This window comes from Caloenas nicobarica, chromosome Z (genome assembly GCF_036013445.1).
Source record: "Caloenas nicobarica isolate bCalNic1 chromosome Z, bCalNic1.hap1, whole genome shotgun sequence".
Classification (NCBI taxonomy): Eukaryota; Metazoa; Chordata; class Aves; order Columbiformes; family Columbidae; genus Caloenas; species Caloenas nicobarica.
Window position 1 is genome coordinate 572988 of NC_088284.1, and position 26685 is coordinate 599672.

At 46.4% G+C, this 26685-nt stretch overlaps 1 protein-coding gene across 8 annotated transcripts in view; it reads right to left on the reverse strand.

Annotated features, from left to right (window-relative positions):
• The window catches only part of NEDD4L (NEDD4 like E3 ubiquitin protein ligase), a 152263-nt gene that overhangs the window by 50018 nt on the left and 75560 nt on the right, over positions 1-26685 (reverse strand). For 3 of the 8 annotated variants that reach the window (XM_065657442.1, XM_065657443.1, XM_065657441.1), the window contains 3 exons: positions 25685-25766; positions 22758-22796; positions 21078-21131 (listed from right to left, as the gene is read on the reverse strand). In XM_065657442.1, the coding sequence (XP_065513514.1) occupies positions 21078-21131; positions 22758-22796; positions 25685-25766 (175 nt within the window). Of the gene's footprint in view, positions 1-5138; positions 5163-16635; positions 18533-18631; positions 18848-21077; positions 21132-22757; positions 22797-25684; positions 25767-26685 lie in introns of those variants that run through there. The other 5 variants (XM_065657436.1, XM_065657438.1, XM_065657440.1 and 2 more) reach the window with 5 other exon arrangements.

Consider the following 26685-nt stretch of genomic DNA (forward strand, 5'->3'; position numbering starts at 1 on the left):
GGCTCCACGGGCAGCCACGGCTCCACGGGCAGCCAGGGCTCCACGGGCAGCCAGGGCTCCACGGGCAGCCAGGGCTACATGGGCAGCCAGGGCTCGTGGAGCAGCGATGGCTCCACGGGCAGCGATGGCTCCACGGGCAGCGATGGCTCCACGGGCAGCCACGGCCCCATGGGCAGCCAGGGCTCCACGGGCAGCCACGGCTCCATGGGCAGCGATGGCTCCACGGGCAGCGATGGCTCCACGGGCAGCCAGGGCTCCATGGCTGACACTGAAAACCCGCGGGGGTACCTGTGCCGTGCAGGGCGAGAGCCACGGAAGTGACGGGGCAGAAGCTGAGACATGAACCACACAGATCATTTGGCTTCCCATAGTTCTGTCACGTACAGTGATCACAACTAAGCCATGCTAATTATTCATACACAGGTTGCAAACCGGCTATATGCAACAAAAAAAGGCGTTATGGACTTTCCCGGTATAGTGAGGATGTAACTATGGAATCAGCTCCCCCGCAAAGCCCAGGCAGGGCTGTGCTGACCAAACCAGGCGCCACAAACACCTCCACTCCACGCAGCCCAAGTTTGGGAGAGTTACCTTCATCCGAAATTCCCAATTTCTTTTTTCTAATGCCTGATCCAACGTGTTGTTCGTGGCATTCAGGATAACAGTACTCTTAATAAGTTAATATTTCCTAACCAACAACAGGTGACTTAACAGCACAGATGATTTATTGAGTTGCTGCTTCTGTCGGATTTGTTAAGTATGTAAATACTATCTCCCATTTTTCAACCAATATACCTAAATGCTGAATTTTTAATTTTGAATCTATTTGTCACTGTTTCTTTTTGTGACATAAAACATCCAACATTTTTATCAAAAAATAAAAACGTTTCAATAATTCCTTCTAGAGTTTCTATTTTAGAAAAAATATTTTACGTTGCAAACTTAACTTTTTTTGGTTGAACGCACTATTTTTTTTGATATTTTGATATTTGATATTTCAAATCCATTTTCACAAATAGGTCTCCTGATAGAGACTCTATATGAAATTTTGATTTGGTGACGGATTTTACTACCTAAGAGTAATACGAAGTTATTCAGAGTTTAACTGTAAGGCATACAATTTCACCACCACATAAACCAGAATAAATTCTGGTGGCCGTAGTGGTTTCTTCCTGTTCCAAATCTCTAAGGCAAGGTAGAGCAAAACACAAAGACCAGTTTATTTTGTAAACAATTATCTTCTGTTATTCATCTGTACCAAAATAAATAAATACTTACTGCTCCTCTAACAGCGTTCACAGAAACTTCACACAAGAGCAGTGCCAGTTATATTTTAGTTTCCATAACGCTTTCTTTCTCAACACGAAGTGAAGTCTGTTGTGGGGACACATTATTATGAACAATCCCTTCCAGCCACGCGCTGGCTTTTTTGAACTTGGCAGCCTGCAAGGGTTGGGAACACCCGGGGCAGGACAGCGACCCCTGGGTATCACCTCCGCCCTTAAGGACAGTGAACGAGGAGCTCCCCGGGCCCTGCACACACTCGCTAAAGACTACTGAACTTTGACGAGATACAACCACGTTCACGCACACAGAGGCACCTCAGGGATCAAACCGGACATAAAAGACATCATGTTTAAGCTGCGATTTCAGAGACAGGGCAGTAGTGCCCCGAAATCGTCACAGCCGAGCGAACGGTCTGTTTCCTATCGAGCACGGGCGACCACGACAACCGGACCCTTACTGAAACGGATCAAGCAAGCCGCAGCACACAAGCATGAACTCTTTAAATTCCAAAATGCTTCTCCTGCGCCGCCGCTGCTTATTTAAACATACTCCAAAACACCGGGCACTTCTGCCAAGATCTGACGCGTTCCTGAAGCGTGAGTCACACCCAAGGCAGCTCTGGACAACGCCAGAGCAAGACAGCAACTTACACGGGGATTCCAGCCATTACAATAAAATGGCTTCCTATTTAGACCCCTATTATAATTAAGAGTATGACACACGGGAGTGCTGGAAATGGACTTCTATTTCCTCGCTCTAACACGGGTAACAGTTATAACAGGCTGTATCTGTGACGTACAAGAGTGAACACCTGCTATTATTAGTGCCACCGCATTACCAGCAGCCTCTGAGAAGACCAGAGTCCATTTTTATTTAGATGCTGGGCAGACCAAACGGGGACTAAGTCCAGGAGTGGCCTTGGCAGGAGGAGGGAGCTGATGGCCCACAGATCCTTAAACAGGCCAGAGTTGTGAGAGGATTTGGAAAACAGGAACAGAACCAGCATGCAAAGTGAAAAAACAGGTTAAATGTGTTAGGAGAGTTTCTGTCCCTTGTTCCATAAGAAATGAGGGACTTCCTGGCAAAACAAAAATGAAATAATCCCCTTATGAAGTTTCACTCCAACTCTTCAAAAGAACAGGAGGCACAGCGAGAAGACAACACCGAAATGAGCTACAGATTCACGTGGTCATCAGGTAAGCACCACCGAGTCCCAAAATATTCAAAATACTGCGCACGAGCTGATTTCACTCGCATCCCAAGAGCTGAAATCACGCTAGTGGCAAATTAAAGTGAACGAGAGGTAAGTGTGTGGCTTCTCATCCAAAGGAGGTGCCCGTGCACGCTCCCAGCGGCACCAGCAAGTGTGGCGGACAGCGCCAGCTGCCACGGGACGCGCCAGCGGCAGCGGCGCCTCGCTGCAGTTTGCTCTTGACCGACATCGAAACGCCGAGGAACGTACCTCGGCAATCGCGCTGCCCTACCATTATTCTTTCCATTAACACTCTAGCAGCTCTAAAAATTTTTACCAAGTGCCCCAATACTTTTTGCCCTCAAAGCTGTACGCCTGCTGTCTGTACCACTTTCTGTATGTGTTGCCTCTGGTAGGGGCAGCAGAGCGAAAAGCATTTTTCATACTGTGAACATGGCTGAGACTGCACAGAAGGATTCACCGGGAATCGCTGTTCCTCAGATCTAACACAGTAAGCTTTATGCAAATGCTACATTTTTACGTATAAAAAAGTACAAAATTTAGAAAACAATGATATTCAGAGTTGCAAAATCTGAGATGAGAGGCCGGCTTGGTCAAGCCAGAGAGCAAAAGGGAGGCAGGTTGCAAGAGGAGGACGGTTCCACGGCAGAGGCTGGTGGCTCTCCAGAGCACAAACTGCTGCACGCTGCTACTTGGAACTGTCGCAGGGGAGCACAAATTCCTCATTTGCTCAGACTCATGTTTGGCATTGCTTCTGGCCTGGGAAAGGATGCGCAGAGGCGAACTACGGCGCAGGATCTGTGAACCCTCGCGCAACCACCCACAGCTACTCGTGTCAGATCACCGGCCATACCGGTGGGTACGACCCTGACATTCCCAGTCTGTGCTGTAGAAAAATGGTGATAAATCAACAGAGCGTGGGACACTGACAACGTCAACAACCTTTTTTGTGACCACGTGAAGAAAATGACTGAGCAGGTACGACATTCCACAAAAACTTGTGAAAACCACTTAAATGGAAAGCATCAGATCGCATCCTTGTGGGATCCAGTGCAGCCCAACTAAGGGTCCGAGAAACGCGTTTTTTCTTTCAGACGTGCAGACTGGCCAAGATCTAAAAGCTGGAGGAGCCAGGTGAAGCTTTCCTCGGGCCCCTGCCCGCGCAGCGCCGCGGGCCCGCCGGGCTGACTGTGCGCTGCGCCGCGCCGAGCCGCGCCGCGCCAGCCCCAAGCGCCTCCCAGTGCCCCGCGTTCGGCTCGCTGCCGGGGCGCACGGCCCTGCCCGCGACACTTCGGCTCCGCGCTCCTCCCCACACTAGCGCCTCTTCTCAGACTCACTCCTTGTGTGCCAGCAAACACGTATTTTACTTCCTTTCCGAATCCTTCACTCTGAAGCACTGCTGCTCGCATCGCTCCCCTTCAAAAGCCAGGAGCTCACAGAACTACAGCGGATGGACTTCTGAAGTGAGGCACAACCGGAACAATTTCTGCTGGTACCGCTAGGCAAGTGAGGTAGGCTTGGGAAATTCCCCTGTGAGGTACAATATTAAGTGGATTAAAAAGAGTATAATTAGCTGGCAAACTGTTCATTAATATTGCCTCACGTTGCAGACACTATGAACTGTTCAAATGACACAGACCTTTTATTGTCTCTATTACCATTTTTCTCCTCTTCACTGTTGCACTTATCCTCCCTTTTTCTTCTGCTCAAAGACATCCTACTTTCTATTTCTTCGTCTCATCAACAGCAGCTCAGCCGTTTATTCAGACTTTTGGACTTCACTGTACATCTGCCATGACCAGTTTTCCTATGTATGTGCTTTCTTGGCAGAAGGCAATTAAGAAATATAACCCTCAGAAAAGCCAAGTACTGCAAGAGTATAAATGCTCTAGTGTGCTAGGGGGATTTATTTGCCCTCTAAAGCGATCCCGATGCTTATAACACATCCTGAAGAACTGCAGCAACTGAAATTTGAAAGATGTAAGAGCTCAAGATGCAGAATATACGCAGCTCTTGAAACCATGATGAAAGATCAGCAAGAGGATAGCAAAAACCATTAAAAATGGACATCACCTTCTGCTAAAACGTTCAGTGCGACGTCCTGCTCCTTGGAGAAGGCAGCTGGACCTGGGCAGCAATCTGTTCTCATGCTGGCCTGGCCATACACTGAGACTCAACGGGGAAATCACAGACGTTCAGAGCCCATTGGAACGCAGCTGCCTTTGAAAGACGTTGACACTCGGGCTTCTGTGGCAATCGAACGCAGACAAAACTGAAAAAATCCAGAAGCCTTCTCTCAAAATTGGCCAAAAATAGAACTGCTAGTTTTATAAAGAGCTCAGAAATAAAGGGATTAGTGGGGCATTACTTCCATAACGTATAATGTATGTATATTCTGCATACACATGTGGTGCACTTTGTAAATTTTCTAACTACCGATGGTTCTCTCTGAAGCTCTTCTTCCACAATTTCTGGGCAAATACACGGGCTTTCTCCATATATATTAGAATAACTTTCAAGCAAAGAACTCTGCAGCAAAGGACCATTTCAACAGTGCAAAACCAGTTCTTGAAGAATAATAATATTTTTAGTCATTCATCACGCATACCGTTACACTGATGTAATATTCCTTTCTTACCGAATAGTATTCCTGAGTTTGTTTTCCTCAAGGCGTACACTACCGCGCTAATTTCCAAGCAGCAGTAAAACATAACACCGAGCGACTCCAGGCGAAATGCAGGTCCGCAGCTCTGCGCCGGGCAGCGGCCTCGCTGCCCACGCCGTGCCTGGGCAGGAGCCACCGCTGATCCCACAGCGCTCCCAAACTCGCCGTAACCCGAGCACGTAACACAACCTGCTCCAATGACCAGAGCCGCTTTCCGAGAGCCACTGAATGTTTATCTGACCCCTCGTGAACTCTTAATCAAATACTTGGCTGTAGGGGCAGACAAACAACGACTCCTGTTTATCCGGGCTGCGATTCCCCCAGCGCACGGGGCCGCGTCCAGCTCCCGAATCCAGCTCCCGCAGCCCCGAGGGGCAGCTTCATTAGCACCGGCCTACACAAGGCCACTTCAGTCGGCCTTAGCAAAACCGCAGGGTCAGGCTTTGTCTAAAAATGACGTGCTAGAGCTCCTGCAGTACTCTGAAAATCCGGTTGCCCCTAAACGAAGTGAGTGCCCCATAGATTGCCAGGGCCAAAGGGAGCAGAAGGCACATCGAGCCCCTTCTCCAGGGTTCAGTTCTATGACATCAGGACCCACCGCCGTGTTTATCTCGGACCGTGACGCAGGACTTTAGGTATGTGCCTGATGGAAGAATCTGAGACTGAGCTTTAACAAAAGAGAACAGTGACAAAGGAAAAAATAAAGCTGTGAAACTATCAGGAGGCAGAGCAATAAGAGAGCAGTAAGAGGATCACAGAAAGCACGCTGACATTTGTTCAGACAAAATCTTCTGAAGGTACCAACTATGCTCTTTTAAACATCTGATCTGCGTAGCACTCACGTTCAAAAAGGCATTAAACTTGCCAATATTTGACGTAATATTTTTGCTTTAATGATTTTCCTAACATTAAAGAAAAAAAAAAAAACACCAAAATCTAAAACCAAACAAACGAACCAACCCACCAGCACCACCAAAAGCACTGTAAGAATGCTACCCGCCAAGTTTATCTGACAGAAGAACGCAGGAGAGCTGCTGCTTGTTAGGACACTGAGGGGCACACGGCCACGCACTGACCCACGAGAAACACACCCCGCCTTCTGCTGGGGCCACGCGAACGCTGCTTAGTGGGCAGGTAACTAGGCTGCTCAATGTCTTTAAATGAATCATCATTTACACCAATACATGGTCAAGCATTTTTTTTTCTTGCAAAGACAAAGAACCTCGAGACCTCCTAAATTTTTAGAATAATGTGAATTTTTGTTTAATTAACCCTTCAAGAAAAGGATAGTTACCAGTTCATGTAGATCAGTCAATAATATTCACTGCAAGGTCTTTATGGTGGATAATTATTCATTTAAAATTCAGTCAGTAAAATAAACCAACCAACCAACCCACACTAGGGTGACTGGTAATATAATCTCTCATGGTGACAAATAAAGAACACGGGGGAAAAAAACCTTAAAAAGTTTGTTTCATGTTGCACACGTTTGTTTGCAATCGACTACCAATCTATTTTGTTTGTATCATGAAATTCTGCACAAGGACTTCACGTTTATATATTTAAAATTTGATTACAACGGAAAGCAGGAAGGCCAGAGCTCCAGAAATATTTGCTGCAAATATTTGGTCAGAAACGCTAATCCCCATGAAATTCAGGGACGTACCAAAAGGCAAGGGAGAGTTCTCTCCAGCCCCAGGCTCGCAGATGCTCCCTGACACAGGCTGCGCTCGCTGGGAAGGGAACACGACACATCAGCCCCGTGGAGAATGGAGCTGGCGCTGCAAACCGACGGCTCCAAATTCCTTCTCCCTCCTCTTCCCGCATCTGTTTGGGCTGGCACCTGGCACGAGAAACCCAACTGCTGCCCCCTGCCCGGCCAGCGCTGCTGGAACTCGCTGCTCCGGACCAAAGCAGCCCCAGAGCAGGCAGGGGGCAGGGACAGCGGGGACACGAGCAGTGGGGACACGAGCAGCGGGACAGGAGCAGCGGGGACACCAGCGCGGGGACAGGAGCAGCGGGACAGGAGCAGCGGGGACACCAGCGCGGGGACAGGAGCAGCGGGACAGGAGCAGCGGGGACACCAGCGCGGGGACAGGAGCAGCGGGACAGGAGCAGGGGGGACACGAGCAGCGGGGACACCAGCGCAGGGACACGAGCAGCGGGGACACCAGCGCAGGGACACGAGCAGCGGGGACACCAGCGCAGGGACAGGAGCAGCGGGGACACCAGCGCAGGGACAGGAGCAGCGGGACAGGAGCAGCGGGGACACGAGCAGGGGGGACACGAGCAGCGGGGACACGAGCAGCGGGGACACGAGCAGCGGGGACACGAGCAGCGGGGACACGAGGGACACCCGCGCGGCCCCTCCAGCCGCAACCGCTGCTCCGGCACCGCCGACCCAGCCCCTGCTCTGCCCAACGCCATCAGGGCGGCCTGTGGCGAGCCACAGAACAAATACATTGGTAACAAACGCTGATCCTAACTGATGTACAAAGAATTAATATTTTGAAGTCATGCACAGGGAACAGCCATCTCCAGCACACTTCGTTCGTTCAGCAGCATCGCATTCATTTGCCGAGTGTTCCCCACAGAGAAGCATATTCAGACAAAACTCCATTTACAGTTCAGAGTGGGTTTGGCTTTTTTCCTTTTTTCCCTGGATGATAACACTTCATCTAGAGTAGGAGACAAAGCAAACAATCTGCAGTGTGTTGCCAATATATGAACAAACCTAAGTAATTTTTTACTTTAAAATATGTGAGAATTTAAAATTCTTTCCGTGACTCAGAAAGATCGATAATCTCAGAGGTTGACAGGCATAACCCTGAGGAGTGGAGGACTTGCTACCACTTTTGAAGATGTTAGAAATTTCTGCATGCTCATCTGTCAATAGAGAACAGACTGAAATACATAGCAAATTGAGACGTACAGACGTGTCGCAGAGCAAATTCCGCAGTGCAGGTTTGCTGCCTGGCAAGCTTTCCTGGGGGCGACCGGGCGCAGGTGCTTTGCAGGCGCACGGCTGCAGCACAGCTTGCAGGAAGCGCTCTGCGTTTGCGCCGTGCCTCGGACAGGACCTGGCTGGAACGGCCCAACTGCCACCGCGGCTGGGGATTCGGTCCCACGCTCTAGAAGGCACACGTCTACACACAGAGCGACGTTGAAGTACAGACCGTTACCCACGGTGAAAATGATCTCTGAGCAGCTTCTGTTTCCCTCAGAGCTATTACGCTGAAGACTAGAATTCCTACAGCTAAATGTAAAACCAGAGCAGCAAGGGCAAGTTCCTGAGTGCAGCTCCAGTCATGCTAAGTCAACGGCAGAATTCCTAACAACTTGCCATGGGTCCAGGTTTGGCTACACACCTTCAAATCGTGCAAACCAGCCCAAATCTCGTATTGCCGCCCGAGGCCCCAAGCGCCGTGCGTGGCGCACACGGGCGAGCCGCCGGGGCTCGGCCAGCTCTGCCGCGTCCAGCACACGCGGGTTACGGGGGTCACGCTCAGCTCCTCGCTGGGGGCCGCTCCGGCCGCCTCCTCAGCCCTGCGCAAGCTCCTCCAGCCCCGGCGGGCCGGGGGCAGCGCACAGAGCTCCCCCAGCCGGAGCTGGGAAAGCTGAGCGTCTCACAAGGGCTGTAAACTACGGGAATAAAGAACATCTTTCGCGGTTACGCTGTAGCCTGATCAGTGTGCCTTGCAGAGTATCTCTTGCAATCCCATACCTTAAAATGTCCAATACGAAAAGAACCCTTCATGATGAACCCGTCTGGGGCGAGAAACCCGTGTTCCTGAGTTCCGAAGAGCTGTGAGCAGCGCGCTGCTAAGGAACCGCAAGCTGCATCCCAAGCACAGCGCCATCCCTTCCAGCAAGTCCAGGTCACTCGTGTTTGTCATAATTCAGCGCGCTGGCAAGCGCCCCGATAGAGCTTCTAAAAATAATAGTGTCAGTAACACAGACCTGCGGCAGCCTCTGTGCCCATCTCTGGAGAGCGCAGCGCTCCGGGTGCGAGCGGACGCAGCTTCTGATCAGCTTTAACACCAAAGTTCAGTTCCACGCTCACCGAATTTGAAGCAAATAAACGCTTGTGGTTATACAATATAAAACCATGCTTGAGGCAGATTTCAAATAACTAAATGGTTAGCATGATTGTAATTGAAAGTCTTTACAACACTAAGTACTAAAAGATAAACATATTACTGCTAAAACACACAAAACTTCAATTAGAGGAGTTTTTCACTATCCGTGATGTTATGCACAAAGTGTCATGGATATAGTTCTTAGCTTTTGTAACAGTGTTTTAAATTTTATTTAACAACGTGAAAATATTTTAAATAATAGCGATTTAACGTAATCCCTCAAATAATACTGCTATTGCCACATCTTGATATGCTGTGGCTCTTCCTTCCAGGACATGGAGTAGAACATTTTAAAAGCAGAAAAACTACTTTTAAAAACAAGCAAACACAACACTATTTTAAACACTCGCTTGAGGTAAAACTTGGGCAATAACTTTCTCAAGGAGGGTTGTTACCAGTCTCTAGTGCCTTGTTTGAAGGATTTTCATGGATTGCTCTCAATAATCAAAGCATTTAAAATACCATCCTCCAGAGTTTCACGCTTTGTGTGTGCCCAGCAATCTGTTGAATATGAAAGTTAATCGCAAACAAGTAGGGTCCTGTTGCCTCGTTTATTATAAACAGCGACTATATATTACTCTTGGCCTGCAAAAAAAAAAAACCAACCTCTTTCCATAGCGGGATTAAGAATATAAGACTTCAACACGTAACTGAAACAGCGGTCACAGACGTTTATAGCCGAATCTCTCTTTTCACTGAAGATAAAAACACCACCTTATCACAAAGTTTATATTCCCTATTCTTTTCCAGAATACCTAAAACAGAGCCTGGAAATGCTGGTCGCCCAGGAGGCTGCAGCGTGGTGCGCGCCGTGCGCGCAGAGCCCAGCGCAGCAGAGCGGCTGCGGACCTTCCCTCCCGCGCGCCTGCGCCCAGCGCGGTGCTTTGGTAGCGGTAAAGCCCGGCACCTTCGCCCCAGAACTAGCTTTTCCCACGCGTGTTAGACGCAGCCCAGCATTCTGCTGGGTTTTAATATCAGAGGATTTAAATACAGCAAAGGTGAGGTCTTCCCTTTCTTATTTATTCGCTCGTTTTGGAGACAGCAACCTGCATGGTCACAGTGCTGATTTTATTAACGTATGCTGACTTTTGGAACCTATAAATGCCATCCTGTTATATGAAAAAAACAGATAAAAGCACCGGATTTTAGACAAATGTGTACAGAAATACATTTTACAATGAGATTTAATCTGGAAACTAAGCAAACAGGATAGATTGGGATTGAGAACAGCTTTTTGAACTAGAACAGTCATAAAACACGCACATTCCTAAATTCTTTATTACTTGACAGCTTTTCTCAAATAGGAAAACAGCTAAAGAGTGCAAAAAGCAATCCAAATTCTGCATCTGGTTTATGTCCGTGATTTTCTGTGGCCAGATCTACACCAAAGCTGCTCTGGCTGGCACCTTCACGGTCAAGACAGTGTCAGCACTTCCATCATCAACCGAGGGCTTTACAAACTCAGCTTTAAAGAGATCACTGTGGACTGACGCTCAGCATACAATTTTTCCATGCAAATAGTTTATTACTGCTGTTAAAAAAAAGCGAGAAGAAGAGACTGAGGGGCAACTTCATTAGCGTTTATCAATATGGAAAGGGTGAGTGTCAGGAGGATGCAGCCAGGCTCTTCTCGGTGACAACCAGTGATAGGACAAGGGGTAACGGGTACAAACTGGAACACGGGAGGTTCCACTGAAATATGAGAAGAAACTTCTTCCCGGTGCGGGTGCCAGAGCCTGGAACAGGGAGGTTGTGGAGTCTCCTTCTCTGCAGACATTCCAAACCCGTCTGGACACCTTCTGTGTAACCTCACCTGGGTGTTCCTGCTCTGGCGGGGGGATTGGGCTGGATGAGCTTCCGAGGTCCCTTCCAACCCCTGACATTCTGGGATTCTGTGATGTTAATTCCAGCTCTTCTGCTCAAAGTTTTATTCTGGTTTCTTCAAAGAGTAATACCAAAAGACACGGCTTTCAGGGAGAAAAACACCAAACAATGAGGTCTAATAAAATCCCACCGGAGCTGCCGCGGCTGGCCCTGCAGACACCAGTGAGAAACGCTTGCATCTGGCACTGCTGCTTTAGAAGACCGCTACATTTTCAAGGACACGCTCCCGGTATAACGAAGGCTACCAAATAAACCGTCAGCACTGCGGCTGCTTTTGCTCCACTGCATGGGGAGCGCTGTGCCGCGCTCGGTGACACTGCTGGCGCGGGAGACACGGCCGCGGTTCAGCACGACCGCCCGTCAGCGTCACCCGTCCAGCGCCAAAAGTACCAATAAAGCCAGTTCGAAGCGTCTGCTCAGGGAACTGCCACGATGCTTGCACGGATGGACAGACAGCAGGGAGGCTCTAATGCCAAGTGCGTTTTTGCTCTGCATGTTTGATCTCAATGGAATGACTGCTGGTTCCAACACACTTCACCATCCAGATAAAAGCAGGAGAGGCAGATAAACAGTTATATACACATTCCTTAGGAACAGGATTTGTCCCAGTTCTATTTATTCTTTGGAGTTCTCAGACATTTATAGTTGGTTCAGAAGTTATAAGAGAAGCAATTAAACCTGTTTTCCAATTCAAAAGCACCACCATTTTCCATCCCAGCTCAAGTTCTAAAAAAGTCTGAGCACAGGGGCTGGTTAAAGAGGATGAAAGCTGTTAAACAAGTGCTGAACACTGTGTGTCAAGGACAGGCTGGTGAACGGCCACAGGAGTGGGCAAGAAGAGCAGCACTAAGAGAGAAAATTGACATCTCTCTGCGGGCTGCATTAACTAACCTGAAATTAATGAAGTCTTGCAATGGTTGGCTGAACAAGTAGGAAAAAAAAAAAAAAATCCCTTCTCGGTTTATTTCATCTTTCAAGCTTTCCATCGGCTTTTCTTGTGCCGATCAGCCGCTGCGCACAGAAGCCACCTCCAGCGAAGAGAACGCGCCCCGCGCTGAGAGCGGGACCTCAGGCGGCAACGCCAGAGCCATCGGCAGGACAGCACAGCAGCACTAAAGCACAGCCTGGCTATCGAGAGCTCTGGCATTCCTGAGACTGTCTACAGAACACATATTCAAGTTGAAAAAAGCAGTGTTCGTCATCCCTTAACTAGTAGGTTTTTTTTATTTACATATATGACATTTTTTCCAATGTGTAAAACTGAATAAAACTGTATTTCCCTCATTTTTTTTCTTCCCATATCATAGACTACGAATATCTTGGAGCGTGGTGCGTCACGAGCTATTTTTGACCAAATATAGGATAATAGTAAACACCAATCTACAAGGGAACTTAATGGACATTTTTTTCCCTTTTTATGTGATAACATATGATGCAGTGTGTGATCACCACATCCCTTTTCTGACAAACCGCTGGCAATACATACAGCTGCTACATCAGCTAGAAATACTGTCTTGGTGGAGAATTTGTCTGCACTTCTGAACATAAGTTCTTCTACACCTGATATTAATTCACAGTCCAACTAAGGTAGGAACACTGCAGTCGGGTTTCACTGTGTAAGGAAGGCCTAAAGAGGTGTTGAATTCTTTAGAGACACATTTCTAGTCCCGGATAGAGCAGAAATGTGCATCTTTTACACACACCGTATCATACTAGGTACTACTTCAGTTACACTGTTGAACACTGGAAAACTTTCAGCAGCAGGTCTTCTAAATCAACCAGCAATCTTTTTGATCTGCCTTCTCTTAGGTCAAAAGCACAATAATCCCCAATACGACTAAAGAGATCTGACTCTCGGCTCTCCTGGTGGGACACAAAAGCAGCAAGGGCAAGGATTCCAGCTTGCCTTGTAGCAGCCATTTCCCGAGGGGGTTGCTACCTGTTCTGTGCAAGGTTTTGCCCTCACAGGAATCTGTTCCAAATCACGGGAAACCACTAAGGTAAGAAGGGGTTACCAGTGACCTTTTGATGGTGAAGAGCTATCACTGAAACTATGAGAAGGGACGGTGGAACAAGAGGAGCATTCACGCCCTCTGGAAAAACAAACTGCCGAAAGCCACTGTGCCGTACGGCACAACGACGCATTAAAATGCATTTTTATATGACTTTGAATAAAAGTTCAGATTTTTCCCTCATCTGCATTGCAGTCACGTAATTGTCAGTTGCTAATTACTAATTTAGCAGCAGAATTGCAGCAAACAGCGCTGCTGTTCCCCTCCGTCGCTGGCTCTGCTCCGAGCGGAACAAACACAGAGCTCCCGCGGACACAGCGGAGCCCGCGGCCTCGAGGGTGGGCAGACGTCTCCCACGAAAGCCTTCCCATTAAACCCGCGGAACGGGTGCCCCTTTCCCCACCAAAACTCAGGGAACGGGCGGAAGGACGGAGTTGGGACGAGCCTCAACGAGGGGCCTGGGCAGGGAGGGAGGACGATGCTGCAGCTCAGGAGCGGGTTCCAGCTCCTCAGTGCCGCCGAGATCCACGTTCTTCAGACCGGGTTTTTAACCCGTTCTCGCGGAGCCCACGTGAACGCCACCGCGCGCTCCCGCAGCTCTGCTGCCGCTCTCGCACAAAGAACCTGGGGGCTCGTGGCGGAGGTGCCGCCGCCACCTGCTCGGGGTCCTTCGCGACGGCCGGGCGGCGCTCGCCCAGGCGTGCATGCCCCAGCCCCAGCCCACGCCTTAGGAGCACAAGGAGATTCTCCGTACTTTCACAAAAATATTTATCCTACAATTATTTCTAAGAAAGGAAAAGAAAAGCTGAGTTGTGACGAATGAAGACTTGCAGAGCTAAGAGTTGCCATTTCTGTGTAACTAATTCAATCCTACTACCACAACATTTTGTTAGGGCACTTTGTACTTTTATCACAACAAAGATGCCTTTGTCAGGACTCAAACAGTTGTCCAATACATGAGATTTTTGAAGCGTTTCCCGCAAATACAGCTATGCACTCACAGACCCCAAATCAAACAACGTGAGTGTTTGTTACACACCACAGTATATTTACGCGCTTAGCAGTAACCTATTGCATTACACATCAAACATCACCGCGGTCAAAGCAATCTGTACAAAGGCTTCCGAATAAAATTTTTCACAATTGGACATAAGCTCATACTTAATATTTTAGAACGACCTGTAATGAAATACATCCTGCTTGCCCCAAAGCGCTTCTGTCTAAAACAGCAGCGATTGGAAAGGTCATAAACGCTTGGTAGAGCAGGCCTGCCGACGCCACTCGCGTGTTTGCCCTCCAGATAAACACGGCTGCAGCAGCTGCTGCTCCCAGCCCCATGCCCTGTATCAATCAAATACGCACAAACTTCTGCAACGGGAAGAGTCTAGAATATTTTTTTTTTTATGCTAACAACTATAAAACACGGCAACTTTTCCCCTCAGCTTCATGGAACAAGTATTTCCAGCACAGCCTTGCTTAGCATCACAGGTCCTCCAAACAAACTTCCGTGGGATAGATTAAAAATGATACCTTACTAAAGAATGCTTTATATGTAGACAAAATAAAGCAGAGATTTCACCAAAATGCTTTCATTCCCCACACGTCCTGTGGCATCTGGCCCAGCCAATCACCTCTACCCACAAGATTTCTGGGCTTACTTCAAATATGAGAAACCACCACAACACAAGTTTTACATCGCAATTAATTCCCTACTTCAGAAACTCTTTGCGCTACCATGACTCTTTGCCGGTACCACGTGGGCTGAGCGCCCCTGCGACTGCCATACTTCCCCGCTGACTAAATTGATTTCACATGCTCACTGAAACTAAGAGCACGTAGGAACAAATTTCCTAATCCTCCTCTGGAAACACTGAGGTATGCCTTGGGCACGTGACAAACTCCTGCAGCGGGGATCAAAGAGGTGGCTTTGGGGGCAGAGCCTGGGGCTCGGCTCCGCAGCGCACACACCTGGAAACCCCCGGGGCTCTGCGACGAGCTTTGACACACTGCAGCCACTCACACAACCCGCGCTGGCGCCTCTCCGCGAACAGCTGTTATTGGCAAGGAACACAGAAGAAACAGGAAAGGAAAAAAAAGAGACTTTTTTTCCCCCGTTTCCTTCTTAGTACGAGATTTAGATTCATTTTAGTACGAGAACACTTAACATACTGTACCGCATACATGAAAGTCAAATGAAGAATATCGTCAGTAAAGTTTCTGCATTTCAGATTTTCCCACTGAAACGTTCTCAGGCTGGCAGGAAAGATCCAATGTGCTACTTCACAAAACTGCTGCCTTATAGAGAGCGAAATGAAACCTGTACTAGCAAGATGATATTTTTATGTCACTTTTTTTTTTTTTTAAATACAGGTTTAGGGATAGTTTGTGATTTTCTACTCAAAACGTCTACTGAAGAGCTAAAAAGAAGGTTCCACTGGGTAACTGGAGACTCAGCTCTGCACAGAAAGCTGCAGAGCCACTGGCGGCCGCCTGTCCGTCCGTCCGTCCGGCTGTCCGTGCCGTGCTTCGCCGAACAAACGCACAGAACACACCGGCAACTAACACCAAAAACCTCTTCTAGGGAATCTGTTTTCACAGCTGGAGACAGGGCGCTTACTATTCTATATACAGCATCACCGAGCTGAGGAACTCAAGTGGGCGGTGTTAAATTGCACAGTAAAGCAATTTAAGCAAATGACTAAACCCATAAGTTTCACTCATACTCTGGTCTTACAAAAAGTGGCTTAAAACCATCAATCCTCTCTCATTATAACAAAGAAAAAACAGATTAATTTCGTCATCCTAAAGCACAATCAAGGCAAATACAAACGAGACATTTTACTGAGTTGTGCCAAGCTCAGGACTTGTGGCACACAAAAAACAGGACATGGTTTTAATTTCCAGAAGGGAAAAAAAAAAAAAAAAATTATAAGATTTTTTGTTTCTAACTTCTTTGTACCTTATCTGTTAAGTAAATATCTTGATTGGAATTACCGTAAGATTTCTATAGCCTCAGCTACTATTGTGTTACCATACACATTTTAAAACCGAGTAGAGGTACATGTGTGTACATTATACTTAGAAGGTGTGAAAGTATTTGTTTTTAAAAACAGAGCGCATGAAGAATTCACGCAGCAAGGTCTCAGCCAACTAAATTAACACGAACACTTAATTTGCCACTTGAATGTTTTGATTTTTAAAAATCTTTCCAGTTGATGTAACACTGAATTAAGAAACACGTGTGACATTAGGATCTCAAAATATTACACTGGATGTAACCATGACTGAGAGCAAAGTTAGGTTAGATTAGAAACAGAGACGATTTGCGGCTTGCCCCAGAGCAATGCAGAACATTCTAGCACTAACAATGGAAGTGCCGCAGTTGCGTCAAGCCTAGAAGCCTTTGCACGGCAATTCTGTATTTCACATACTTACTGCGGCGCTGGTGGCTGCAGGGCCAGGGGTGCCACAATCCTCCTTACCGACCACCCGAGTCTGTTCTTCGGGGCCGCGGGTGACAAGAATCCTGAAGTGCTGCTGCCTCGTGTTTTGATCTGGTCTGATTTTAAACAAGCATCCCTGCCCCTGAGGAATCCGCTCTACCGAATTGCTTCTAGGCATTTCTGACCCGTTCCTGCTGTTTCCATGTGGTTCCGAATTCAATCCATCACCTGCGGGGCTCACTTCTCCGGTCGGCGGCTGGACAGGGTAGGAAGTACTCCTTTCTAGCCGTATCCGAGGGTACCTGACCAATCTGTCCCCTTTTGTTCCAGTAAAACCAAAGTTATATTCGCCTCCTGCACTTGTACCACTTGTCTGCGGCTGCTGTAACTGGAGAACAAATAACTTTTTCCCTGAATTTGCTGACATATCTGGCACGTGCTGCAAAGACCAGCGCCGGGGTTCAGGGGTAGGAGCACTGTTTTGAGCCTCGGTACCAAAGGGGAGCAGAGTAACCTGAGGCACATCCGCGCTTGAAGCCCGATGCTGAATCCTCACACCACTTATGTTTAAAGCTGAAGCTGCTTCATTTGTCTCATCTTCTCGGGCAGCTGATGAAGCATCCTCACTCTGGTTATTAGAAGGAATAGTACAAAATATCCTGTGATTACAGCAAATAGTTCCATTAACCTGTTGCCCTAACTCTTCAGTCAGCCTGGGCGCGGAGCTTTCGGGAGTCACCTCTGGGCTGCTCGGAGAGCAAGAACGGTTTTCAGCAGGGGACACGTACTGCTCCCCAAAGTCCGAGACTTCACAAGGAGGTGTCTCCTCAGCAGACTCCGGGGTTGCGCACTCGTCCGTGCAGCCGTTCGCAGTCTTGCGCTGAAGAGAGATCTGCATTGACGAGCTTCTCGTTGGACGCACATCGATACTGTTCAGCAGCTGGGGAATAAACATGGATGTGCTCCTTTTCAGGGAGCCCACTTCTTGCAAATCGCCGCCACCACCGTAATCCGCTCCGTGTCGGGAGAAAGCGTGCGGACTGTGTCTTCTCGGCAGAGTGTGGAATGCCATGAAAAAGTCATCTTCTCTCTCCCGGTCGAGGATCTCCGATTCGGGGGCTGTGTTGCTTCGCCCAGAGCCAAAATGAAACCGCAGCCGATGGGCCATGGTTTTACAGAGAGAAGAAAAGGAGAGGGAGAACAGCAACAATTCAGGCACTGCCAGAAGTTAAAAACCAAAGACACAAACTCCAAGAAAAAGCGTCCCATCTGCCAAACTGTTAGCGCTGCAGCCCTGATAGCGACAGATAGCAGAAATAGCCCAAGTGGCAAGCGGCATTCCAGGCATGGCTGGGGACGAGCGCTGGGGTGCCGCGGGCCGGGCGGCGGGGGCCGGCGGTCACGCGGGCGGAGGGCTCCCCGCCGCAGCGCCCGCCCGGGCTGCGCAGGGGCTGCCCGAAACGGCACCTTCCAGCTGCTCCTTTTCCATCAGAGGAGCGGCCCCCGCGGGACAGCTCGCGCAGCTGACTCCGGCAGCGCTATAAATCTGAACCGCGGCACGCTCGCCGGGCGCGTTTGCATAAAGCACCCCCGCAAAGACTTAACTGCGACAAAAGCGCTTCGATCCAGTGTTAAGGGTGTAAGTCAACTCCACATGCAAAGGAGAAAAATTCTTTCAAGCTTAACGTTTTGGTGTGTGTTACAGCATTAAGCTATCATGGCAGAACGCGAATAAATATAGCGCGGTTACGCTTTCAATTTTAACTCTGCTCATAACATGATTAAGCAATGAACTTCTTGCCTTTAAAAAGCCACGACTTTTGCGCTCTCCCTACAAACGCAATCTAACTTACGCCACCCTGCGCAGTCCCTTTTAATAATTAAAAATTAAAACAAAGCAATCGTACGTATGGCAAAGATTTCTCACACAATAAAAACAGCAGAAATGTGCAAGATGGCAGGAGATAGAGTTTCTTTTTCAGTTTTACCAGGCAGTAAAGAGGAGCGAAAAGCGGAGACGGGTGTTGCGTGTCGTTTTGCACCGATTTGTCTCAAACGGCGTACAGAAACTCTGCCCATTGCTGGCCAGCCTCCCGGGAGAAAGCTCAGCCGTCACCAGAGCGCTATTGCCAGCACGGAAATACAGCCACGCTCCCCGAGAGCCACGAGACCTCAGAAGAACAGACAGGCAGGAGACACCAAAATGCAAAGCAAACACCCTAACCCAGCAACATGACAATGCAGAAACACGGTGGTCTCCGCACGCTCACAACAGCACTTGTTCACACACACTAGGAAAGAAACTGTTCAGCAAGAGCTGTCGCTCCACTGCGGTGCATGGGCATCTGTTCCCCGGGACAACCTGGAAGCCTACGTCTCGTCAATGGCTCTGAAAATTTGTAGGTGGAGTGTCAATACTTTATTCTGCACATTTAAAGCTCTGTTTGCAAGGAGCTTCCTTTCAAAAGGCAGAAAATGACCAATCACAAGAGAAATGGAAGCTTAACACGATGTAACTGCCAACAGACCGCACAATGCCCGATTGTTTTAAGTGGACTATGAGCCAACAACATGAAAAACATGGCTAGCTTCTACAGAGCCACAGTACTGTGCATTGACTTGTGGAAGCACAGGTGCTGATGTTATTTTCTACTATTTTTCAGATAAAACCTGTTATCCAAGGACACAGTCTCTCTTTGCACCAAAGATGAAGCTTGCATCACATGTTCTCTATTTTGATTGGGGTGTAGAAAGGAAAGGGTGTACTGCAAAACCAGAAAGTGCTTTGATAATTGGAGACCATGAAGAAGAAACGAGGTTCTTGGGATAAACATCATGCAAATATTGACAATAAGCATTTTAGAGTAAAGCCAAAATAATCAGTTCAATGCCTCCTCATTCAGTAAACATAGCCGGATGGAAATTTGCTACTCTAGAAACCCCAATGTACCCGCTTTGTCAACAGCTCCGGACACCTTGTGCCAGGGCAGCTCCGGCTCCCGCACCCGGTGCCGCCTCCACGAGGAGCTCCGAGCCCGCGGGCAACGTCTGCAGGGGGATCACAGGCAGAACACGCAGAGAACGGCTCAACGGGGAGAACTACTGACACTGCCAGCGCAAGGCCAGTCTGGCATACACAAACTTGACAATCTTAAGCAATATATCTGAAACGAGTCTACTGAAACCGTTGTTTTTCAGCTGTCACTGCATGTAGAGTTTTTTCCTGAACTGCCAGCCTGTTACTGTCCCCCACGGACATCCCCATGCGGGCAACAGCGAAGCCCCTTCCACAGGTTCTGCTCTGTCCTCCATCGCAGCCCACGCTGGACCCGCTGCCTCGGCCCGGCGCAGCGCTCAGTGCCATCGTTTTATGTCCATTAACAGTTCACAGTCAGCCCGCCATAAATACACACACAGATTTACCGGTTTACTTCCTTAAGAAGGATGTAATCATTTGGCTATGTTTGTTTTGCTGTTTGTGTTGTGGTTTTTTTTCACCCAGAAGATGACAGCTTGTATGTTTTTCTTCGCTTTACATTTAATGGGAAGACAGAAGAAAAGAATGTATTTTTTGAAGTCAGACGTTTCCATACTGGGATTTTTGAACAAAAGCTGCTTTACAACACTGATCCTAATCTTCACAAAGCAAAAGAGTTTAGCAGAGATTGTACTGTGCCCAACCAAGCAAATGTAATACTGATCTCAAACAAGGAAACGGTGTTACAATTTTCAAAAGACAGAAACCCAAAAGAGTCACTCCCCCAGTATGCCACTGCACTGGCATATTTAACCCGATATGTTCAGAACGACAGCGTCATTTATTCCATGTACAGCTGTGTGAAAATCTTGTCTACTTCATCATAGCAAAGGCGAGCAGCAGTAAGGTGTTGGAAGACACCTCCAGAAGAGCTACTGCATCAGACAAATTAAGTTCAAGACTAAAAATGCCAACAATATGCTGGGCATTATGAAGCAGAGAACTGAAAATGTAACAGAGAGCGTTTTTTTGCCATTACCTCAAACCTTCATACAACCACATCTTGAGTACTAGGCGCAGCTCTGGGAAGCACATCCCGAGAAAGAATGCACAAGTATTAAAAGGTACATAAACCAGACACTAACATGACCAGGGATGAAGCAGCTGCTTTTGAGTAACTAAAAAAGGTTGAGACTCCATCAGTTTGCACTGGAGAGGCCTAAGGAAGAACACAGTGAGGAAGGACCACTCTGGTCTGACCCAGCACGGTGCTGCTTTTGTGGTCAACGTTCTGACCATTAGTCCCAAATCCAGATGCTTTTTGTGCTTCTATCTGCATTTCTTAGCACACTCACTCACTGCCAGACAAAACCATACCTTTGAGATGTGCTATATTTCCATCAGCTGTGTCACACGGACCTTGTGATTAGCGGAACACAAGCAAAACTAGCACTCACCAATCTGTTTTCATCAAACACCTCAAACAGGAGACGATGATTGGTTGGGTTCACCTAGGAGAGAATTCAAATAATGTCACTGTAGGTTCATTAGCTTGATGATAGCAAAACACGGGGACTAGTTCATACAGTGATTAACCACGGCAAACGGAACAGGACTAACAGGTTTATGTAAATCTCTCGTTTTTCTTAAAGTGCCGCACTAGAACTCTTTGTTTCTAAACCCCACTGCAGCTGGAACAGCCCAGCAGTTCACACCAAAACTCATTTACGGTGTTCAATACAAGCCCATTTATTACACGTGTCTCTGGAAAACTCCACACAAGTCTCTCCAACACTTGAAACCAGCAAACATATCTCCAGAAAACCATTGGCATTGAGGCAAATTTAAGCAGAAAGACTACAAACACTGAAGAGCAAAAAAAATAAACAAAAAGAACTCTCGAGGAAGACAAAACAGCCACTATTAAACAAGAAAAAAGTTCTATAGTATTTGATCTATTTGATGTATTGTTTCAGAAAAACTTTGTAATCCAGGTTACTAGGTCCAACTCGTTTAATTAAGAAAATTCCAAAATAACATTCCCCAATGGACCGATAATCCTGTGGGGTGGCAGTGTACTTCCCAGCTGCCAGAAAATCACACACTTGTGACACACAAAGAAGGGAACGCACTGTGTTCTATAGTCACATTATTGGTTAGGGGGTTTAACATGTTTTGTAAGTATTTCTTTTATAGAAAAGCTATTTGGTACACATTTAAAATAAAAATTCCACTTAAACCTGACAAAACTTGTGTATTAACAATGATATTGGTGGGAACGGCCTAAGAGGTCCTGTCGGGCAGACAGCCGGTTGCTGGGATCCTAACCCGCCGTTCCAAACGACACCCGCTTTCAAACCACCTCCGGCGGCACCTTTCCTCAAGTGGCTGTTCAAGACGAAATTTTAAAAAGCACTAAAATGCCACCTAACCTTTTGTGAAAGCTACGGCTGCACTACAATTCAGTCATTCTTCCCCGCAAAAATACGGTCAGCAACTAAGTTGGAATAGTCCTACTCATCTACATTATGTCGGGTTTGACAAACACTATTTTAACCCCTCCTCCACCACTTTCAAATATTTAAAATTATTTTCTTTGTGTGATAAAAATCACTCAGTTTTAGCTATAACTTGGTTTTCATTTTAAGCAAGATCTAGAAAGACTAAAGTTAATTACAAAAAGAGTCGTCATATTTTGACCTTTTTGCTAAGTAACATAAAGGCCAAGAGAAACTATTTTCTATCTTCCTTCTCTTTTTTCTCCATGATAGTTTAAAATTCATAGAGCTCTTGGAAATAACCCTGATTATTTGCCACTGCGAACACTTCAAAACCACAGAAAATACGCTCTGCAAAAGATACATTTTCAAGAAAAAAATTTTGAATTTGTCAGATGATTTAACTCAAAACTTACTCTAAATAAAATATCAAATTGTGAATCAGTCCATTTCTAGATTAACCCCATGCCAATTTCTGCTGATCATTCCATCACTACAGAAACAGAAGAGCAATTACACCAGGACAAGCATTTTTTAATGAAAACACAAACAAAAAATAAGCTTCTTCCCAGCCTTATAAAATGCCATGTGCTTAACTGTACGTGTTAAAATAATAATTGCAAGTAAAGAGAAACTTACTCTAAAATAAAATTCTTCATTCCATTTTGGATTCAGTGTCTGTAAAAGAAATAAATATATTTACATACTAAAATTTCTTTACGCTTACCAGTTTGTAATCATCAAAATGTGCACGCAAGTGACAGTGTTCTAGGAAAAAAAAAAAAAAAAAAGAGAAAAAAATTATGTCAAAAATATTGCCATCAAATTATTTAGAAATGCTCTACTGAGTAAACTAAATGTGGGAGGATATTTGAGTCAGATGATCCTAAAATAGATGTTAAGTATAAATAGGACTCTATGAGGAAAAGGTAAATTACTGAGAACCTATAGAAATAAAACCTGAAGACCCGTTTTATTTTCAAGACTCATTGAAACCCAGATGAAAAAAACCAGGTATTTTTTTTGAACACATGTTCAACCTTAGGGCTACACAAATAAGGCCAGATTTATACCATAAATGAAACAGAAAAAGAAAAAGAGAACAAAAGGAAAGGTTATTTCCTCTGAACCGTACAGAGGACAAAAGGCAGTAACAGCACCACAGACGCCCCAAGGCTGCCGGATCTGAAGGTGTGCAGGTCATTAACGAGCTGCGCAGGTCATTAACGAGCTGCGCAGGTCATTAACGAGCTGCGCTCCCTGCTCATCGGGAACAAACTGGCAGAGAGAAAACACTTCAGCAAAGAAAAGCCCAGCGGAAAGGGGAGACGACCAGAAGAGAATGAGCGTAGGTGAAGGGTAGGGACAGGGCTTGGGGCACAGACACCGGCAGCTTTTTTGCCTTCAGGAGCACAAATGCATTCAGTAAAAAAAAGTAGCATTAAGAAAAACCAGCCATTAACTATGGCTGTTAGCGGCGAGAGAGCTTCCATGTAATTTAACAAACGAAGCATGGTCTCCTACTAAATTGGAGGACACTACTGTCCAGCAATAATGCATTAATTTTGAACGCTGCTTAACCACAAACACAAATTTTAGCAGCTATCCGACGTATTAAGCAGTGCAGCTTTTGGGAAATGCTCTGGTAAACTGGCAGAAACTTCTCGCACCTTTCCAAGGCAATCAATCAGCAGGTCACGTCAGTGTACAAACACCAGCACCCCAGCAAGGGAGAAAGAGACTTGGAACGAGAGGCTCCAGAAATCAAAGCACGGATAACTTCAGAAAGGGTATTAGCACGGAAACAACAACGAAACGCCTCACCAGCAAAAAGAGCTACATCCTAAAAAGGGCAAGTGTTGTTCAGATAAAGAACTGCCAAGAGTCAAGCTGAGTTAGATCTTCCACAGGATATTAGAACAAATGCAACTAAGGGCTTTCAACCACACCAATAAAAGGAAAACACACAAAGAAATGATGCTACTAAGCAAAGAAGCTCTACAGGGAGACTAAGCATGTTTCGAGACAGGAAATTATGTTTAACGTGACGAATGGGAAAGGCAGAATAACTGAGAGGGATGGGTACGAAGACAGAAGTTGTCACAACCGACGCAGCAGCGACGTCTCCAGAGCTCAGCGCAGCCAAATGCAGGAACCTGGAGAGATCTCCATCCAGATTTTTGAAAGCACTGACACATGAAGTCACAAGTAGCAGCAATTTTACAGACACAGTAAGCATTTCACAAGACCGTAAGGCAGCGAACAGCAAACACAGCTTTTTCTGCTGCAGACAGAAGAAAAGAGCACTTCTACGGACCATTCCGACCCAGCTCCAGCAGGAAACGCACGGCACTCATCCGGTTTCGCAGGTGGGATGACAATGTGTGGAGGGAGGTAAATCACAAGTCTCAGCCATTCGGCACAGCTTGGATCCCGCCTGACGAACGCGCAGGTTTTTCAGGGTGAGGAAGCAAAGGAGATGGAAAGGGCAAGGTGGAGGGGCAACCGCAATCCCTACCCTGCCCACACTGCGGCGAGACGGACACGCGGAAAGTCACCCGAACTGAGCAACACAAAGCCAGGAGAGAAATAAGACACTAGTGAAGGGTTAGACACCGTCAGGTTATGAGCAACAGAGCTGGGGGCGATAATCGGCAGTGTCTCCCAGAATCACTCCTGGGCTGATTTTGCTCAATATATTTTGATTAATGATTTTACCTCAAAATCAAGATGTGCTAAAGATGTTTGCTATTTATGAAATAAACAGAGATTAGAAATTGCATAGGAAGAATACTGCTTCGAGAAGCCTTGAGATGAAAACTCAAGAATTCAAAACAGAAATGACTAGAACTTTCCAACAGATGAGTTAATATTACTATTCTGGAAATGACTGAGAAAGTCCAGGCTCTAAGTGACAGTTACAAGAAACAGTGAAGAAAGGCAGATGCAATCCCAGAACACATCATCATCTCATCCCCGGCCCTCTGCCTCCGCTTGCATTGTTGTGCAAATATTGTTTTTTCCTAGGGCAGCACTAAGCTCCGTGACTTTCTCTCTTCCTTCATAGAATCCATACACTACTTTCACATCTTTACTACTTTTTCTTTTAATTGATGGTGCTCTCTCTCAGTAGCTTTCTTATTCTCCTTTCACATGAATCCAAAGCTGGTAAGATCAGCAGTAATGTTACAACCTTATGATTATTATTGTTAATAGTAATAATTATATTATTATTTCCAATCTAATGCTCTCATTTCAACCCCTCCTAACTTTTTGCGCGGTAGCCATTACATTTCCAATGCGTAGGAGGCAAACATGCCATGTCTTTAGTAATCATGCTTTTGTACCAGCAACACCCTTTCAAATAAGGGCAATGTTATCTAATAAGAATTTTTAAATTAATTTTTAAAATTAGGTTAATTAATTAAAAAAAATAAGTCACCTACACTGATTTTATTCCTTTCACCTAGCCTTTGCAAGACAAATAAGTGTTCTGTTGTTATAGAATCATGTTCCAATATTCTTAGTATTTCCAAAAAACTGGAATAAAAAGGGTATATACGTACCTTTTTAATAGTTTTTGTCTGCACAAGAGCCAGTTCTCTGTTCTCATCTGCTACATACAAGGAAAGTTTCACATACGGGTCACTGCAAAAGAAGATGTCATATTTAATGGGAATACAATTTTACAGTCAAATATAATTTCAGTATGAATTTGTCACTTAATTGGATAACAACAGCAGCTCCAAACACTTCTGGTGAAAGAGTTTTCAGTGAAACCTTCTAACTGTAATAAGTTACTGAGATATCTAAAATGTGTTTTTGAATATGCTCGCTAATTACTGACCATAGCATTAAAGCTACCTGAGCTCGCGGCTCTGTCCCTTGCTGGCCCGGGACCCGTGCTCACGGATACCAGGGGCTCCAGAGACCTGGAGAAGGGAATCTTGTCTGCTGCACTAACCTTCAGCGTGCTGGTGTGCTTCCCACAATACTTGCAAATAATACATTTAAGCCATGTAAAATGCACTGCCAGCTTGGGTTTCTGGGTTTGTTTTTAGCTTTTTGGATAGCAGTGATCATTTCAAAAGAAAAAAAAAAACCCACAAACTGTTAAATAGAACATATGGAAACAAAATGAAAAGAAAGACCTGAGATTTACCACTATGGTTTCTTATCCAGAAGCTGTGACTGATGTGATTTGATGACAGCTTACAGAAAAAGATGTTTAAGTTATCTGCTTTACATACTGCTAAATTCAGCATTTCATTCCCAACTCTGGAAGCCGCAGCTGCCTAAACAAATCTGAGAGTTGGTAATTCTCTCCTGTGCCCTGAGCCATGCGCTGGGACAGCTCACGCGAAAGCTCCAGGGGCTGAGATGAGCAGGACGTGCTGAGCAGCGGTGGCAGCGGCTCGGGCACGGGCTGCAGCGCTTATCTGAAGTGTAACCACACACACAATTTCTGGTCGTGCCATCAGAAAATAAGATGACATACGTATCAGGCACCACAGAACGCCGAATTTCTAAGTTTTCTTCTCCACTTGGAATAAGCTGTAAATAAACA